The sequence below is a fragment of the Polypterus senegalus genome, chromosome 3, assembly GCF_016835505.1.
Source record: "Polypterus senegalus isolate Bchr_013 chromosome 3, ASM1683550v1, whole genome shotgun sequence".
Classification (NCBI taxonomy): domain Eukaryota; kingdom Metazoa; phylum Chordata; class Cladistia; order Polypteriformes; family Polypteridae; genus Polypterus; species Polypterus senegalus.
In genome coordinates this window covers 107,428,225-107,448,141 of record NC_053156.1, presented here as the reverse complement: position 1 = coordinate 107,448,141, position 19,917 = coordinate 107,428,225, and the positions used below count along the sequence as shown (strand labels likewise).

At 35.3% G+C, this 19,917-nt stretch overlaps 1 protein-coding gene across 18 annotated transcripts in view; it reads right to left on the bottom strand.

Annotated features, from left to right (window-relative positions):
- The window catches only part of eya4 (EYA transcriptional coactivator and phosphatase 4), a 288,462-nt gene that overhangs the window by 58,337 nt on the left and 210,208 nt on the right, over window positions 1-19,917 (bottom strand). For 11 of the 18 annotated variants that reach the window (XM_039747739.1, XM_039747746.1, XM_039747737.1 and 8 more), the window contains 4 exons: window positions 18,436-18,528; window positions 4,514-4,580; window positions 1,260-1,402; window positions 1,029-1,172 (listed from right to left, as the gene is read on the bottom strand). In XM_039747739.1, coding sequence (XP_039603673.1) covers window positions 1,029-1,172; window positions 1,260-1,402; window positions 4,514-4,580; window positions 18,436-18,528 — 447 coding nt within the window. Of the gene's footprint in view, window positions 1-1,028; window positions 1,173-1,259; window positions 1,403-4,513; window positions 4,581-13,498; window positions 13,536-18,435; window positions 18,529-19,917 lie in introns of those variants that run through there. The other 7 variants (XM_039747744.1, XM_039747741.1, XM_039747745.1 and 4 more) reach the window with 3 other exon arrangements.

The following is a 19,917-nucleotide window of genomic DNA, read 5'->3' as shown; positions in this document are numbered from 1 at the left end:
TTGCTTTGTTGAAGGCTCTGCCTAACTAATGAATATTGATGAATTGCCACAAAGAGGCAGAATGTGTAGAAAAAATGTGGTATGATGTTATTTCATCTATAAGACATCAGCAGAATTCCGTCCCGAGAGTCATTCGGGTTTACTGTTCTATATCTCATTAAAACAGATTAAAAATCAGAAATAACTATATTTACATAGAATTTGAAACCTGAGAGTCACATGGTGCTAACACCAATGAGGTTAAATAAGGGAAAACAGAAGACACAATGGATCATTTACATACGGAACCAGTTTATTCTAATGCAAGGCTATGAGGTGCCAGTAGAATCTGGTGCAAGGAGGGAACCAATCCTGAATTGTAGAGTCAGCAATGTACCTACTCTGCATACTATCAAGATTTGAGGGGAAATTGTAATACATGAAGAAAATATCCTTTTAAAATCTAAGGCGACCAAGATAAGATCTGAAACCAGGCCATGAGGCAGCAGCTTCAGTTACTGCACCCTACAAATGACCAATGACCAATACATTATTTATTACATTATAACACATTTAAAATGAAACACTGGCAAATGTAAACAAATCTACTTGTCTTTTATATCCATAATATCATGCTGCTTATGGTAATGGGAAGTGAAACACCCATTTATTACAGGCAGATTATCCTTGGCAAAAAATAAATCAGCATTAAATCATCTGATTTAATTATTATATGAGTCTATTAAGTGGTGCCAATGGCAATGCAGGAATATGCTGGTGTGAATGGTTTGTTCTCATCATTTGTTCACCAGACAAGTTCTAAAAATATAAAAGTGATGAGCTACACTGCACTGCCACTAACTCATTTTTTTCATATGAGAGGAAAAACCTCTAGTACTAACACCAATACGTGGACACACACAAATACTAAGGTGTTCTCCTAAGCTATTTCTGCAAATAGCAGGCCACAAATATAGTTAGACAGTATTACCAGACTAGTCTTATTTAAATAAATATAAGCAATCCATGTACAAAACAGTACTACTCACCTGGCATTTGATAGGAATAGGGTGTTTGGCCTGGCTGGGGAGTTGCAAAACCAGGGCTATAGCTAAGGCATCCTGTCTGCAAAGGGGACTGTGTTTGAGGAAGGCCGCTTTCCGTCTTGATCCCTGGCAACATTACACCTAAATCTGAGCGAGAAAAACATTTTAAAGTTACTCTTTTAATTTAGGTCAACATGGATGTGCAGCTGAATTGTAGCCTGCGTCTGAACCTACCATAAGTTGAAAGCCCATAGGGCTGTCCTGTTTGAGAGTATGCACTGTACACTGTTGGCTGCTGCATTCCAGAATACTGTGTCTGTCCTGCATAACTTGTCATTGACTGAGCTGCTGGTGTTGACAAAATGTGTGGATATGGCCTGCAGGCATAAGACAAAGAGAACAATACTTTGGTAAACACCAGACAAAAACAAAGTAACACCTTACTGACACAAAATATATTACTGAATGCTGTCTAGTAACAGGGTTCACAAAACACATAATAAGAACCATCAAAAAACTGAATGTTTTGTTTATATATGGGGCAATGTTCAGTTAGCACTACTGCAAACATACATCTACATAAGTTAATAAAGAAATAAAGAAAAATCTAATGAAAGCTAAATGTACAGCAAACTTTCTTAAACCAGGTATTCATTATTACACAAAACACTATCTGGCATATATCAACCATCCCTAAATCCATTTTCCTGGCTAACTTCTTTCCATTACAGATTATACACTGGGCCAAGTTGGAGTTACCAGTCAACCTAACACACAGTTCTCTGGAGAACCCAGAGTAAACCCACACAGACACTTGCAAACTTAATAGAAACAGTAAGTGACCAATAGCTTGAGCCTGGGTCATTAGAGCTGTGTGTTACCAGTTGTAATCCCTGCCAACAATCAATGAAACATTTTATTACATATAAAGCATAACCTGGCTGTATGTTATATAAAATTAAATATTAAGTAATACAATGCTTGTAACCATAGGGTTGCCAGTTCAGTCCCCAGCAAGCACTTACTATGTGATTGGGAGTCACTTAACTTGCTCATGTGCTAACTACTAAAATATACTCTATATGTAAACAATTGTACTTGTAATTACAAGCATTAGAACTATTTAGATGAGAACAGTTAATTCAGCCCAACAAAGCTCACCAGTCCTATACACTTAATTCCAATGTACATTAGACTGGTGGTTACTACAGAAAGGCACTATATCAAATAAAGGTTGTTTATTAAAATTATTTTTTTGAATAAATCTAGATACAATTTTGAAAAGAACCACATTGTCAGATTTTAGTTAAGATGAGAAATTTTAATTTCAATTGTGTATACACCTTGTGTTTGTGACAAAGCAGTTAAAGTCAGCAGTGATTGTAGCAGTTTCTAATGGCGATGGGTGAGACAAAGAAGCTTTCCACATATACAGTAATAGTTCTCAGTTTCCTAACCATAGTCTTGGAAAACTCTTATGGGGTGTGCCATTTTTTTTCTTCAACCAATTTTTTTTTTGTAGTTCAACTGCTGAACTAAAACAAGTTCCTATCAATATGAAGTTTGCCCCTCACTACAATGACATGGCATTTAAATGAATTGACCAAGTATAATTTGCCTGTCATTGAGTGTTTGTGGTTGTGTCTAGCAATGGATTTACACCTCGTCTGAGGTTAATTGCCCTATGTGTCCCTAGTATAAACCACTATGAATATACTATACTATATCCCCTTATCCATGCTTCAAAGAACACAGGCTTTTCAGGAGACAAAAGAGGATATACCAGATACTAGGCAGGCATAACTAATGAAATGGATAAACAAATAAACATACTTTAGGCAGTAAAAAATGTCTTTAAATACAATTGCAGACATAAAAATAGCATATTTTATGGATAAGCTGTTATTTTAGGTAACTACAAATTTAGGATTTATAGTTTTCTTTATTTAAATTACCACAATCAATACATCCTTATTTCTGGAAGTAAACACAGGAAGGTGCAATTTAGAAAAAAAAACCATGTTCCACCAGAACTCTAACCAGGAACTCATGAACAAGTTATTCTGAATTAAATTAAAAGACAATAAGTATATATAATTCAATGCACAATATAATGCTCTTTCAGATGTAAACTCTAAATAAGGTCTAAAGACCACTTCTTAACCCTAGCCTTCTGCACTAGATCCTTTAGCTTTCATTTACAGTGGAACCTCGGGTCACGGCCATAATTTGTTCCAAAACTATGGTCGTAACCCGATTTGGTCGTAATTTCCCCCATAGGATTATATGTAAATACAATTAATCCGTTCCAGACCATACGAACTGTATGTAAATATATTTTGTTTAAAGATTTTTAAGCACACAAAAAGTTAATTATACCATAGAATGCACAGTATAATAATAAACTAAATGTAAAAACATTGAATAACACTGAGACAAACAACCAGGCTCCCTACTCAGCAGCGAGCTCTCTCTCTCCTGCACTGGCTTTCTCCTCCTGCTTCCTGCCTTCTCCTGCAACCTCCCGTTCTTTCCTGTTCTCTTCTTTTTACCTTTAGCCGACTCGTGCTTCTATTTATGAAGAGGCGTGGTAGTCGTGGCAAACAGCAGCTCCTGGGAACAATTACAGATGCGGACTGCTTCTCACCTGTGCACTTCGGTGAGAAACGCCCACATCACGAACTCCTCAGGAACCACTTTGGCCACACACCACCATGCCCCCTTGCTATGCTGCGAGTGCAGTGATTATTTATTAAAACTGCCCTTTTTGACGGGAGCTGTGGATCCACTATACCACAGGAGGAAGCTGGGTTGAGAAAAGGTTACAGTTTTGAGGAAGAGTCCCTCTGCGTGATGCACAGAGAACAATGTACAGTACAGGGAGAGACTGAACACGTGCCGAAATCATCAGCGCGTACGAACCAGAAGGGAAACTGGCTTGTTCATCAACCGAGTGTGTGGTCGTGAACAGATGCAAAAGTATGCCGAACTTTTTGGTTGTAACCTGATTTGTACGTGTCCAGAGACGTTCGTGAACCGAGGTTCCACTGTACTGTAAAAAATTGATTTATTCACATTTTATTGCTAAAGATTCTCTAGTTTCAACCAATTTCTGTATCTAATAGAGACCACTATTCATCACTCATCATATCATGTTATCTTTAGTTTTCCAGATTCCAGGTGGTATTGTATTCATGCGATGGCCAGTATCCCATTCTGGGTATAAGTACAAAAATGTTTTAGTTAAATATTGCCTAGTAAAAAATGTAGGCAGTTGTACTAATGTTTTGTTCTTGCAAAGAACCTAAGATTTGTGTTCACTAAAGAAAGCTCTGTTTACAATACAGGTTAATTTTTCCATTTTAATAAGTCTGAAATACTTTAAATATTAAAGTCTTGGTAATGTATTCATTTATTTCTATAAACATGAACATATTAAAGACATTCTCTAGGTATTTTAACCATAGTAATCACGCTCTGTGACTCACTTGGAGGGGTAGATTGGAGGAGAATACTGATGTGCTGATCTTGGACTGTACCCGCTACTTGTAATTACTGTGGGGAGAAAAAGACAAAAAAGAAATCAATAACTTTTTGAAGCACTTGATAACATAGAATGCTCCCATCACCTGTAAAAATGATGTTTGAAATACTGTACAACACCTGCAAAATGTGAGAAAATGAGTCTTTGGAGAACCAAGCTGTTAACAGTTCATACTTTCGGCAGCATTGTACAATGCTAAACAATCACATTTCATCAAAATCAGTTAGAGAAGGCCAGGTCAAGTCAAGTCAGTTCAGGTTAGCATGCACTGGTACGGTGTATTGCTGAATCTGTCACATGACAGCTTGTAATCCTGGTTGTCAACCTCCAAGGCAGACACACAGTCAAGTCCCATCCTCTGGAAATGACGATCTATCTGTCACAGCCAGGTATTACGTGGGCATCCCTTGGCCTGGTCCAGCCACTTGGGTCCTCAACAATGAGGATCCTGTGAGCTGGATCACCCTTAGGGAATCGTGTCACATGGCCATAGTGCCGTAACTGACACTCCTTTACAATGCAGGTAATGTACCTCATTCCGGACTTCGTCAGCAACCATTCATTCGACACAAAGTCAAACCAGCAATACCCAATGATTCTCCAAAGAGACACAGTACCGAAGGTGTCCAGTCTTTGTCTCAGGTCACTAGATAGCATCTATGTCCCGTAGCCATACAGCAAAATAGGAAGCACAAGGACTCTAAAGACTTGGATCTTCATCCAATATTCTCCCAAGCCATCTACTGACTTCATAGGAAAAGTCACCAGAGACTTGAATATCGCTGCCAAGCCTCTTTAAAATTTAACATTGGACAGGACAGTTTCAGTACACAATTTTTTCTCTTTGTTACCTCTTCAATAATCCAACTAAATGAAGCTTTTCTTCATACGCCACACAACATAAGAATACAATACAGGGTCAAACAAGGTAATACGTCAGAACAAATGGGTCTACATATGTCCTTTATCAGCTCAAAACCAGTTAAATTAGCTATATATATTTAAAACAAAACATGATTAAAAACAATGAAATTGTCCTGGAATACATACTGTAGGTAGATGAATGCAATAAAGAGAGACCTCAAGACATTCAGGAGTCAGATTCTAACAACAAGGAGTGGGCTTTTCAAGAACCAAATACATTTTACCTTCTTTACATTTCAGGTCTGATATTTTTGTACGCTTGGCCTCCATTCATTTAGTTTCAGGATTATTTGAAATGTGGGCTTTCAATCTGGACATTTAGCAAAAAATATCCTCTGAATTTGAGTTAAAAATCAGAGATTAAATTATTAATTGGGCGGTGACATTTCAGATTCCTATTGTGTATAGGCTATTAAAAAAGAAAGCATACTTCATCTTGCTAATACATTTTCTGTGCTCTTTACTCTTACCCAGAAAGAAATAACTGTATGTCAGATCACCTGAAATTACTTCTCAAAAACAGAGCTTAGTGTAACAGAGGACTGGTCTCTGAATCTGAGAAGAATCAAGGTTGAAACAGACAGTACTCATTTGATGTTTTTCTTCAATTTTGCAAAAGCCTGGTCCTCTTTTTGTCAGGCTCAGCAGGTTGACACCTGACTGGAGTCAAAAACTGCAAGATGTAACAGCTACTATAAACCTGCAAATGCCACATCTTGTCTTATACTTCACATTAAGTTTCAAATACAGCCTTAGCAGAGTTGACATGCAAATACATTTTCAAGAAGCACATTAATCAAACAGATAGTGCATGAACCTCATCCCCATCTCTGCACACCCACACTCCATCTCCACTCCCAATTGTTCAAGTCTCAGACAGAACCCTGCTTGTACCTGAGCTGGCAGCAGTGCACAGTGCAGAGGGGTTTTGGCAACTTTTACTTCCTGTTCTATTCTCAAGATTAAAAATGAATGATGAGAAGTGTGATCAGAGTTATGTGCTGAACTGCTGAGGAATGTGAACAAAAGTGCACAACGGACAATGCAAATCTGTTTTTACTATGCATTTTATTATATATGTAGAGTGTGTGCTGAAGCATCAAAAATGTTTTAAAACCCAGCACAACTTGGTACACTTAAGTCAAATAAAGCAGAATTAAAGTAAACAACCATATGATTGTATCAGGCTTTAAACAAGCTCTGTCATACCCCCCAAATTACTCCTAAAAATATAAAAAAAGGCCACAAAGTTGTATTTCTTTCTGCCATCTGTCTCAACAAAGACAGAAGCACAAGTATATACTGAAGCTACAAACTTGAAAGAACTAAACCAATCCCATCAGAGCCGATCAAGACTGGGCAAGGATACAGAGTGTCTTTATTAGCCCATCTGCTATTCATTGACTTCTTGAAAGATTAAAGTCTTACATTATGTAGCACAGGAACTGCACACTCTTAATCAATCATAGTTGTACTTCAAAGTTTCATATACCTCCACTATTCATTATTCCACTGTTATCCAACTTTTAACATTTTTTATCAAATTTTACAGGTGATATATAACTAGACGTATGAGACAATAATCAGCAATGAGATTTTTTCAGTATGTTCTATTGGACTGTTACTTTTTTCCGCCAGCAGCCAATAATTGCTTTCCAAGTGTTAACTTTCCTATTCTGTTTGCCACAGCTTCTCAAACATAGTCCAGGTTTTATTCATGTGTATACTAACCTTCATTCCAAGTGAACTCTTAATCATAGAATAATACCTGGATTAACGATTAACAGAAATATTTGATCCCACATGTGGCCGCTGTCCAAGTTCTAAGTTATTCTGGAGCTTTGGTTTTTTAACATATGACTGATTATAAAATTGTCCACACTACTCCATGGGTGATTTCTCCATACAGTCAGTGTAACTTGTGCAGAAGAAAACTGCAAAGGATGGCATTAGAGAGTATAAGACAATGCAGGTAAACAGTATTTTTTTAGAAACTAAAGATATTGTTAAAGCAGAGACCTACACAAGAACAGGAACTCTAACATAAAATTCCACCCTCTTTTCTTGTTGCTAGACAATTAAGGTATGATCTCTGACATTGTTTCATGTAGCATGATGGGAAATAAGAGCTAAAAAATTAAAATGCTAATTTCAGAAATGTACTTAGTGAACTAAAATGGCCTTTCCATTCTTTTTCCTTTTTGACTAAGTTTGGCAGTGTAGTGTTAACATATAGACATTTAGAAATCTGCTCTTCAGTATCCAACAAAATATTATACAATGTGCATATACTATATGCCATTGTGTGCTATTAAGTTTTCATGTTAATTTAATAAGGAAAAAATCTAGAGTTATCTGACAGGTTAAAAAATTAAGAGAAAATAAACCAGATTAGATCAGACTATGATGATGTAGTGATACTGAATTCCAAAGTAATAAACAATAAGTTGTAATATATTATAACACTTCACATGAAATCCGCAAATTACATACTTATTACAACTCATACTGTTTTTACATAAGTTTAAATTAAGCAACTGGGGAAGCACAGTAGTTTGTGTGACCCTACAAAAATTGGATGAAGTGCATTCAGTAAATGTTTAGAAGGATGTGAAGTACAAAATGATGCTTTTTACATACAATAAAACAAGTAAAATAATAATGCCTAAAAGTAATATTATTATTATTAATATTATTACTACATTAAGCTACTTCCAACCATGCCAGAAACTTTAAATCGTTCCAATTTTCCTATTTTAAGTTTTATGAACTAACAAGCCATTTGTATGCACTTGAATTCTTCCAAGGAGTCAAAAAGGCGAAAGAACTATTAAGAAGTGGCATATTACCTCAATACCTCACATTACCAAATAACTTAAAAGACTTTTAGATTACATAAATATCTAAGCAGCAATAAAAAGCAAGACAATTCACCTTATTTTTAACAAAACTGAATTTTACAGACATATAGGTAAATAAGAGTATTTCAAAATTCAGTAATATTTTGAAAATCTAAACCTTAGCTTTGAGACAAACATAGAACAGCTTAAATATAACATCTCTTATCTGGAATAGACTTTAGTTTGTTGTATTAGAAATATTATTTGCATGTGCACAGGTGCCACAGTAAATGGGAATGTATACAAATATGTAACTGTATTTTTATGACATATGTTATAAACATATTCTGAAGAGATGAAATAGCTGTTTTGAAAAAAATGATGGACAGAGTGAAAAAGAATTTGTCCCTATTTAATGATATGCTCTATTATACTAGAATGCCAAAAACCAGAAAGTAGAACAACAAGATAGAAAGGGCCCTGGTCCATATCCCATTGTGGTCAGCAACACAGGAGCGGCGCAGGGCCTGTACTTTCTCCGGTCCTGTTCAGCCTATATACAACTCATGCAAAAGTTCGCTGACGACACTGCTATTGTGGGCTGCATCAGCAGTGGGCAGGAGGAGGAGTATAGGAAGCTAATCAAGGACTTTGTTAAATGGTGTGAAGCCCGGGCCCCTCATGGACCACTGTGTGCAGAGGGTACAGACCTATAAATATCTGGGAGTGCAGCTGGATGATAAATTGAACTGGACTGCCAATACTGATGCTCTGTGTAAGAAAGGTCAGAGCCGACTATACTTCCTTAGAAGGTTGGCGTCCTTCAACATCTGCAATAAGATGCTGCAGATGTTCTATCAGACGGTTGTGGCAAGTGCCCTCTTCTACGCGGTGGTGTGCTGGGCAGGCAGCATAAAGAAGAAGGATGGCTCACGCCTGGACAAACTGGTGAGGAAGGCAGGCTCTATTGTAGGCACGGACCTTGACTGGTTGACATCCATGGCAGAGTTATTGTCTGTTTTTACCTGCATTTTTATTACTCTTTAATTTAATATTGTTTTTGTATCAGTATGCTGCTGCTGGATTATGTGAATTTCCCCTTGGGATTAATAAAGTATCTATCTATCTATCTATCTATCTATCTATCTATCTATCTATCTATCTATCTATCTATCTATCTATCTATCTATCTATCTATCTATCTATCTATCTATCTATCTATCTATCTATCTATCTATCTATCTATCTATCTATCTATCCATCCATCCATATGTGGTTAACTGGTAACTCTAAGTCGACCATGAGTGAGTGTGGAAGTTAACATTGATGCATTAAACGGTGTTGGTTCCTGCATTGATAGGCTCAACCCACTCCATCATATTCCGATCAACTGCAGCCCTGAATTTTGAATGAATTGGGTTTACAGAATTACTGAACAGATGGATATATGAAAACAGAACTGCATTCATAATAGTTTACTTAATTTACTTCAGTAATTTACACCTGTGTGGAATTTATCTGAATATCATTTCTAAACATTTTAGTGAATTACTTTATAATGGGATATGAAAAGATTACAAAATATATAGCTAGCCTTGCCAAAATATATCACTTCTTGTCCACGTGTCATTCCTGCCAAAGTTGATGACCGACCTCAAGATCCATCTCAGGTCTGATGGCTTTTTTCTTGTTTGTGTCTGTAATAGCTAGAAAATTTAGCAGCTTTGCTAAGAGACCAGTCTGTATACATTCACTTACTCATTTGGTAAATGCTGACCATGTCATGACTGCACACTTTTTTCAATGGCTTTCTATGTTTGTTCTTCTTTCTAGGGCCAATCTTTTAATTGTTCAATAGCTGTCTCATTGTTTCACAAAATCACCCTAGAGCCCCCATCCTTCTTTGAGAACAGGAAAATTCCATAGCTGACCATACATGTCATAACTGTAAGATCAGAACAATCTCTGCCCAGGGTACCAGCCCTTTGTCAACATTGTCAACCAGTCTTGGCATCTAAATCAAAGCTTCCAAACACAAGAGGACTTCCTCCAAAATGATATAAGCCAGGGAATTTTCCTCTGTTCCATTGTCCATTTGGCCAATGCACATTTTTTAAAATGCATTGTTTTAGATAGATAGATAGATAGATACTTTATTAATCCCAAAGGGAAATTCACATGCTCCAACAGCAGCATACTGATAAAGAACAATGTTAAATTAAACAGTTTTATGTATAGCATTGCAATATTTGTACAGTGCTCTAGATCAATCTGGTTGTTAAGTGCATAATTAAAACCCTGAATTTAGAACTGCCCAATAATGTCAGTTGTTTAAGAATCTCTATGTTGATAAGAATGAATTTTGCAACTACCACCCAAGGAAAACTCAGCACTGCCTGGTGACAACAATGATTTCACATTTGACCCCTTGAATTTGTGTTACTTGGTTTCCAACCATCTTTTATATTACTGTATTAATGTTATACAATAATACCATTGCTTATATTTTATAATAATATAGATAGATAGATAGATAGATAGATAGATAGATAGATAGATAGATAATGCACCTATTAATACAAAAAGAATAAGAGTGTGTGTTGATATGATCAAAAGTAAGCCACCACAAGCATGTCCTAGACTTTGTTTGAAAAACCACCAATTATTTGATATTAATGACTAACTAAAAGAAGATATTTTTCTTTATTTCTCGTCATTTAGCTTATTTTATTGTTAACACTGTATGTTGGCTGTTACAGAAACAATTATGCTTTGGCAAGAGCAACACTCATATGTTTTTAATACAGCGCTACAGTCTTTGGGATTTCTTTAAAGCATGAAGGAAGAAAAAAGCTGTCAATTAATCCTTTAATATTACAGAAATGTGTTAATGCTGCAATACACACACACACACACACACACAAAGCAGTTTTTGAATCAAGCAAATGTGAAAAGAAAACAAGATGTCAGACATCTATTTTCTCCATCTGAAGCATCTTATAGGCATGCAGCCAAAGTAAAGTGGGGATTATGTTCTTAAAGCTGTTATTCCTTAGTTTAGTTACTCTGTCCAAATCCTCATGCCAAAAGTTAAGCACTCAGAAAGACGGCTTCTTTAGTTGAGCAAAGGGAGTTTATTTAAAACTTTTAATAATTCATAAAAATTTAATAACCCATAAGGAACCATCAGAATCCAGATGTTTCAAAAATCAATTATTATTTTGCTTGGTGTAATCAACACATAAATGACATGTTACCTGCACCATCTAAGTTTTATCTTGCATACCCTGCATGATCCTTTATAAAATAATTTATGACTATACTGTAAACGACATAAAGGATGTCTTTTGTCAATACTTTCTGACATACTTTTTGTACAAGACACAGTTCTATTTTATCTGGCTACCATCTCTCTACTCGGTTGTTTACAGGAATAATATAGTAGCATTAGTGCCAAAATGAGGTATACAGTAATCCCTCGCTATATCGCGCTTCGACTTTCGCGGCTTCACTCTATCGCGGATTTTAAATGTAAGCACATCTAAATATATATCACGGATTTTTCGCTGGTTCGCCGCTTTCTGTGGACAATGTGTCTTTTAATTTATGCTACATGCTTCCTCAGTTTGTTAGCCCAGTTGATTTCATACAAGAGACGCTATTGGCGGATGGCTTAGAAGCTACCCAATCAGAGCATGTATTACATATTAACTAAAACTCCTCAATGCTAAAAGATATGCTTCCCGCGTGGCGCTTGTTTCGTTTGCTTCTCTCTGTCTTTCTCACTCTCTCTGCCTGACGGAGGGGGTATGAGCAGAGGGGGCTGTTTACACAGTAGCTGTTTGCCTAGAAGATAGGACGCTCCTCTACAAAATGCCGCTTTATCGCGGTGCTTCTGTATACTTAAAAGTACGTATTGATTTTTTGATTGTGCTCCTTTGAAGATAAGATATGTTTGCATTCTTTTAATTGTGAGAAAGAACTGCCATATCTGTCTTGTAATGAAGCACAGTTTAAACGTTTGACTAAAGGGTGTTATTTCATGTCTAGAGGGCTCTAATAATGTTAACAGTGTGGGAGAGTTTATAAGGGCTTAAAATATATAAAAATAACCATACAAACATATGGTTTCTACTTCGCGGAAATTCATTTATCGCGGCAGAGTCTGGAACGGATTAACCGCGATAAACGAGGGTTGACTGTAATGGGTTTTATTGGTTCTTTATTTGTTTCCATTCTGTGCACTCTGTTTTCTGAATACTGTCCCACATTTGATTTAAATTATACATGCTTTTGTAATAAACAGAAACAGAACTTTTTTGATGTTGATTCCTTAGTTGTTTAGGGATGACAAAATGTTAATCTTAATAATATTAATTAGCAACAGTTTATTATGTGATTTTCTTTACTTTGAACAATGCTTTGAGCTGTAATTTATCTGTTTTCATGGTGTCTTCCTATTTAAAAAGAAGCTATCTCTAAACAACCTGAACATACACAATACATCAGAATAGTACATAATAAGGGGAACAAAATAATATTTCAGCTGTCAAATACATGTAGTTCTTTTATTTGCCATTCAAATCCCAGTTACCAAAAGCAGGAACTTTGCCTTTAGAGTATCTGTATCAAAGCCTTTTTTAACATTTGCCTGCTTATGTAGATAGTCTTTTTTACTGTTTTTTGCCTTGTTCATTTTGCCTTGCCACCTACACATATGCCATTTGTACACTTCCCACACATGTACTCACTGACTCTACAGTATATTTCTCACACAGTGTACTGAAAATTCAGAAATTCTGCTTGGGAGAAATATTCTGCAGTACACCTATGCTCTGTTGTACCATTGGATTTCAGCTATTGCATGTTGTTGATTTTTTCCTTTTACTTGAAAACTGAACATTACAATAGAACACAACAGCATCAACAACATTATTACAAGTAGGAAATTAAAATGTTAGGTTTGAAAACACAATGGGAGGTCTGAAAAGTAAAGTACACTATGATAAGGATTTAGGGAATGTAGTGGATTTGACTATCAACTGCCAGACTGTGTTCAGAAACCATTAAGAAGCCTAACATAATGTCAGGTTATAACATGATGTGTAGAGTACAAGTCCAATGAATTTATGCTCAAGCTTTATAACATACTGATGAGGTCTCACCTGGAGTACTGTGTATTGTTTTGGACTCCAGGATACAAAAAGGAGATAGTAGTGCTGGAAAAAGTCCAGAGAAGAGTGACTAGGCTGATTCCAGGGCTACAAGGGGATGAATTATGAGGAAAGATTAGAAGAGTTGAGCCTTTTCAATTTAAGCAAAAGAATATTAACAGGAAACATAATTAAAGTGATTAAAATTATGAAAGGAATTAGTACAGTGGATCTATTTTAAAATGAGTTAATCAATATCATGGCGACAAGGTTCGAAACTGGTTAAGGGTAAATTTAACTCAAACATTAGTAAGTTTATCTTTACACAGAGAACCATAGATACCAGGATTGGGGCCATTGATGAACTGGATTAAGAATGCATGGTAAATTCCAATTCACTTACTGGAACTGGAATTGGAGTTACAACTGCATGCAGCTGAAGGGGGATGGAATTTGAATTGAATTGGAACATCAAGAACCAGAATTGAATTCAAATAAATTCTACAAAATTCCACTTTCTAAGATAATTTGACTTGATTTGCTAAATAGTCAACAGTACATTAAATATTATTAATCACAAACATATAAAAGAAATACAAGAGTTAAATGTATGTTTTATACACTATGCATGTTAATTTCACAAATCACTGTTATAAATTAAAAGTAAAACATGAAATTCGATTATCTCATTTGCATGTGTCACTTTGCACAAACATTAACTTAATACTGATACTCTGTACGTTCAATTCATCACAATAACTATTCATAGTGGCTCTAAAATCCGTACTGACCCCAACTCTCTCTTCTGTTTCTTTTTCCGGTTTCTTTGTGGTGGCGGCCTGCGCCACCACCACCTACTCAAAGCATCATGATGCACCAACATTGATGGACTGAAAGCCAGAAGTCTACGTGACCATCATCATCAGGTCCTTCCATGAAAACCCTAAATACAAAGAGGACTGTTTGACTTATGTTAGGTAGATTGCCCAGAGGGGACTGGGCGGTCTCGTGGTCTGGAACCCCTACAGATTTTATTTTTTCTCCAGCTTTTGGAGTTTTTTTTTTTTTGTTTTTTCTGTCCACCCTGGCCATCGGACCTTACTTATTCTATGTTAATTAATGTTGACTTATGTTTATTTTTTATTGTGTCTTCTATTTTTCTATTCATTTTGTAAAGCACGTTGAGCTACATTTTTTTTATGAATATGTGCTATATAAATAAATGTTGATTGATTGATTGCACATTAAAGCCCCTAACAACATTTTCTTAAATTATATTAAAACAAGTTTCCCAGAATTCCATGCTAAGTTAAAGTTCATGATGAGTATAAATAAGAGCCAATTAGGCCCCATGCTGAAGGAGTGAGATTGTAGATTTTCTGTGAGTTTGACTGGAAAGATATTGATTGACTTTGGATCACTTTCTGTGTATGATCTTGGACTGTTTTGGGGATCAGATTTATGTATGAACTCTGGATTGGGTTGGGAAAGACAAAACATCAAAGACATTCTAACAAAGAAGGTCCTTTTACTCTCTTCACCAAAAGTGCACCTGCAAAGGACTTAAGCTTTTTAATTTATGGACACCGAAGTCCCATCCACAGCTACAGAGTTAACAGCATCAGAGTAGGTACCAAATTACCTAAGCCTACCCTGACATACTGCGGAATTTGATCCTCTTCTGTACTTAAAGGACAACCAGAACCAGTTCCCCTATTTGGCTCACATTGCATGTCAATATCTAGCTGTTCCTGCCTCATCTGTTACTGTGGAATGTGTTTTCAGTATTGCTAGTAAGATATTTAGGCCTGAGAGATGTAATCTTAGTGAGCAAATTTCAGGAATTGATGATTATTCAATGCAATAAAAAGTGAATATATGTGAATGAAGTACATGAATGAACATGACTCATTATTTTGATGGTTTGATACATACACTATATCATGTGGTAGCACTTATCACATTGAACTGGTAATCATATACTGGTACTAAAGGTATATTCAGATACTTATGGCCAGTGTCACTTGTCCTTTATCAATTGTTAATGTACAGATCTCAGTTTTATTTAGTTACATTTCATCAACTATTTTGCATACATTATTTGGTATTAGTAAGGTACTATAAAACAAGTTCATTTAATCCCAAATAAATGCTCAGAAACAGCAGTAAATAGAATTCAACAGAACTTCAATTAATTAAATTTCACCTCCTGAAAAGCCTCCAGTTTCCTGTAGTTGTTGAATTCTAATTCCAGTTCCATTTTCTTTTTTGAACTGAAATTGTTGAGTTCATTCCTGAATTGACCCAAACCCTGTTAGATATATGGAATAAGCTACCAAGTAGTGTGGTAAATAGAAGGACTTTAGGAACTTTCAAAACTAGACTTGATCTTATGTTGGGCTAAATGGCTGATTCTCATCAAGACTGACCTAATGTTCTAAACAAAAACACAAAGAAAATTAAAATATCAATTATAATAGTATGTTTCAAAATTAATTCAATCAAGGAGCTCAGCATTCAGCCCCCATTCAAAATGAAAAAGAAAGCCATATGAATTGAGAGCCCCATTTAAAATAGTTCATTATATATGACAAAAAAGCAAGCAGAAGAAAATTAAGCAGAAGCCTGAAGTGCTTATTTTGGGATTATATTAATGAATTATTGCTTGTTTCGAAAAAGTTTCATCATAACTTCTTGAAGAGAAATGTACTTTTTCATATTTGAGATAACATAATACATCACTTTTGCACTGACGTATTGAGGGTGGATTAGGATTATTTCAGTCTAACAGAACACTTTAATACTGTGTGGTAGTACTCAAAATAAAATCATTAATATATCAGAAGTGATTTTAAATCCAAGTCTATCCCAGAGATGTGCAAAACCTTTTACCCAAAACATATGGCCAAGTGATGCAAGCACTTGATGACGGCGCTTACAAGTTGGATGTTGCCAAAAGTACATTTTAGACAATTTTAAATGAAAAATATGTGATTAACAAAAGAAATTGCTCGAATTATGGCAAGCTTCGCACACAATCAATTAGAATTTATTGTATAAATGACCGACTTCTATTCCTTTTCAGACATCAGACATTTTTTCCATCATAATCTAGGATCATTAAAGTATACATGTTTGGAAATATTTAAAAAATATGTGGACTCCTACACAAACTGATTAAATCAAGACATCCTTAAGTACAGATAAAATGTACTGTTTTACAGTGAATAATTTATGTTATAATCTCATGAGATCAGCAACTTGATGGCAGAACTTAAATCTACTTTTCTTGGTAGCTGCTAACAGAAAACAGCTCATTTAAATTAAAGAAAAAAACTTACTAACTTACTGCATCAGCATTTCCATCTTAAGATGAGAAATTTACAATAAATAAGACAGGAAGTGATGTAGTAGAATTAATGTGCATGATGAGAGTTTAGATTTGTAATTGTTTTAATTTTTTATCAGCAAGTTATGTCAGGGTAAAGTTGCTTAGCAATTGAAAATATTGAAGTTAAGCGACCTGTATTATTAAAAAAATTCTGTATTTTATATAGCAATTTATTTTGTTAACTATTTTTGCAAACCAACTCAGGTGAAAAAGGGTGAAGTATCTCCTCTCATTCTCCAACCTGTTTTAACCAATATAGATATGTGAGGGGTGGCTGGAGTTTACCCTGAAGTGCTGTACACCAGGCAGGTAACTTCACTGTAGGGTCCACTCGTACACATATCCACACCCACACTCATAGTTACACACTGACACTGGCATTGGAATCATATCCAGAATACTGTATCTATGAGGTGGAAGTGCTACTCACTGTACTTCTGAGTTACTCATTGCAGAATATACAGTGTGCACTGTAAAAAAAAGTAATGGAAGAATACAGAAAATGGTAGGTCATCAACCTGGAGGTTAAAAACTTGCTAAATTGAGTAGGTGCTATGAAACTGACTAAGCATTGAACAAGGTTAATACACCGAAGTTCAGCTAAAAAAGCACTGGGCCATATACAGATTTACACTAGGAATAAAATAAAGTCAAGAATTCTATTGGATTAATTTTCAGAGCTTTGTATGAAGTCAAAACTTAAGTGAGGAGGGTTGATCCATTCATTTTCAGTAGCCAACCAAGTAGATTCACTGCACAAAATCTAAGGAACAGTAAAACTGATATACAGAAAGAATTCTATTCTAGTAGACTGAGAGGGAAGGGATTTTTGACCGCATTAAGTTTTCTGAATAAAACTGTCACTTATGGTTTTCTTCACAGTTTTTCTATGAAGATTACATCATGTTGCTATCAGTGCATTTCAAACATACACCAAAAATTTACTTGCAAGTTACCCTTTGGGCTTTAAGTATGACAGAAAAATCAAAATGTTAATTTTTTTGCACATAATGGACACAAACAAAGCAACATTATATCAGATTTGTTGTATTATGTAGCTGTGCCATGGATTTGTGACCCAAGATTATAGTACTGAACTGGTAAACATATACTCCTTTCCGATCCACAAGAAGGCTTCCGTCTTTCAACCAGCCTGTGCTTTATGTATAAGTTTAAGGATAAGCTCTCCTTTAAGTTATTATTTAAAACACTATACCTGCACATTGTACCAACTGGAGGATAACTGACATAATGACCATTTTTTAAACACAGTCAAGACAAAACTTTATAGGTATTTACCTATATTCTTTTAAAACACTTTGTACTTCTATATCAATATAATATAAAAATCTCGACAAACTATTGTGTAAATCAAGATCAATAGAATCCTTTCCACAGATAAAAAAAATTAAACTAGTCTTAAATGGCAATGTTGTTTTTACATGAAGATTCTTTCTGTTCAGCAGTTACATAACGTTTTTTGCCCAGTAATGTGTTTGTACAAAGTTGAATCCCAGAACAACCAAATATTATATGAGGCATGCAATTCATGTCTTACCTGAACCCACATATGTGTCAAGTGTTCCATCTCCTGTTGTTGTAGCAGCTTCATTACTGTTCATTGGCTCTGTTTTGACTGTAAGAAGAGACACTATATAGAAGAACAGGCACATATAAGAAGGCTATTTAACTACCCAGAGGGCACATGGAGTCAGAATGCAAAGGTTCACTAAGTTTAAAGCCCGGCTGCACTTTTAAGAATTAGGTTAAGGAAACTGAACAGCTAAACCCTACTGCTTCACCAGCCAACATAGGAAAGCAAGCTTTTTAACAATGAATGAAATGATGCCAATTATTAAATAATGGTGATGTGTGCAAGGTGGTATTAAAATTGCTTCAGTTGCTTTTCACACTTGTAACAAAAGCCATAATTTTGGTGCTTGTAATAACAGGCAGCCCTTAACACATCATTTGTTCATTCATTACCTGGACCCACTTCACCCTGTACAGGCAAGGATAGTACTAAACTCATTAGTTTCCTGGAATACATTACAAGATTTACATAAATAACTTCTTTTAACTCTGTCATTCCCATGGATACTTCAAGCAAACAGCTTAAGGGAAAATGTCAACAGAGGAAGAGGTAATATAGAATAAATTCCAATGATTAGTATTGGATTAAATCTGCAGTTTATATGTGCAATAATATAGTCTACACTATTTGAATTTGACAGTTGTAATTTAAAACAAAATTACAAAATTAATCATACAGAAGTTTGCTATATGGCAGGGTACCCCAGCCTTGGACTCTTTACCCTCAAGCAGGCTAACTGAACTAGTATTTGTTGAGAATTGTGTTTTAAGTGACATTTATGGGCTCAGCTGGACCAAAAATGTAGAGCTCAGATTTTTTTCTTGACTAGGTTTTAGTTTTAGCCAATATTTGAAATATTGAATTTATTAATTATAAATTAACTGCTTACCTTTCAGTTAATGATCAATTATCATTACTTCCTAAGTATAAATGCACAGTTTTCTATATGTATAACAGATATTTTGAACAAAGCAATAATAAAGTATCTGCATGCATAACAGAAATCAATCAGTATGTGTTGATTTAGAAATTGTCCTAGAAAAAGGCTATTCAACTGAAATTCTATGGTGTACTCTGTGGTTCAGATTGTTTTACTTTCTTTACTACTCATAATAAAAAGGAGCAGTTAAAAAAGGAAAGAAAGAACTGGAAAAGGCTCACTTCCCTTTATTTAAATAAATTTATTGTCACTTGTTTGACCGACCACTCTGTCATTATTGTCTAATGTAAGAAAACTCTTCTCTTAGGAAAAATGGAATTCTCAAGTGACATGTTTAAGACTTTTTTTTAAATATATTTGTGACTTGCCAGCTCCCAATGGCAGAGTATAATCTCCCTGTGTAAATGTCTCACCATTATTTTAAGCATATGTTTGTTTTTTGGAGCAAGGAAATCCTTGTTTATTTTGGTAACAACCTTCAAAAATTAATTTAAGTCCTGTATATA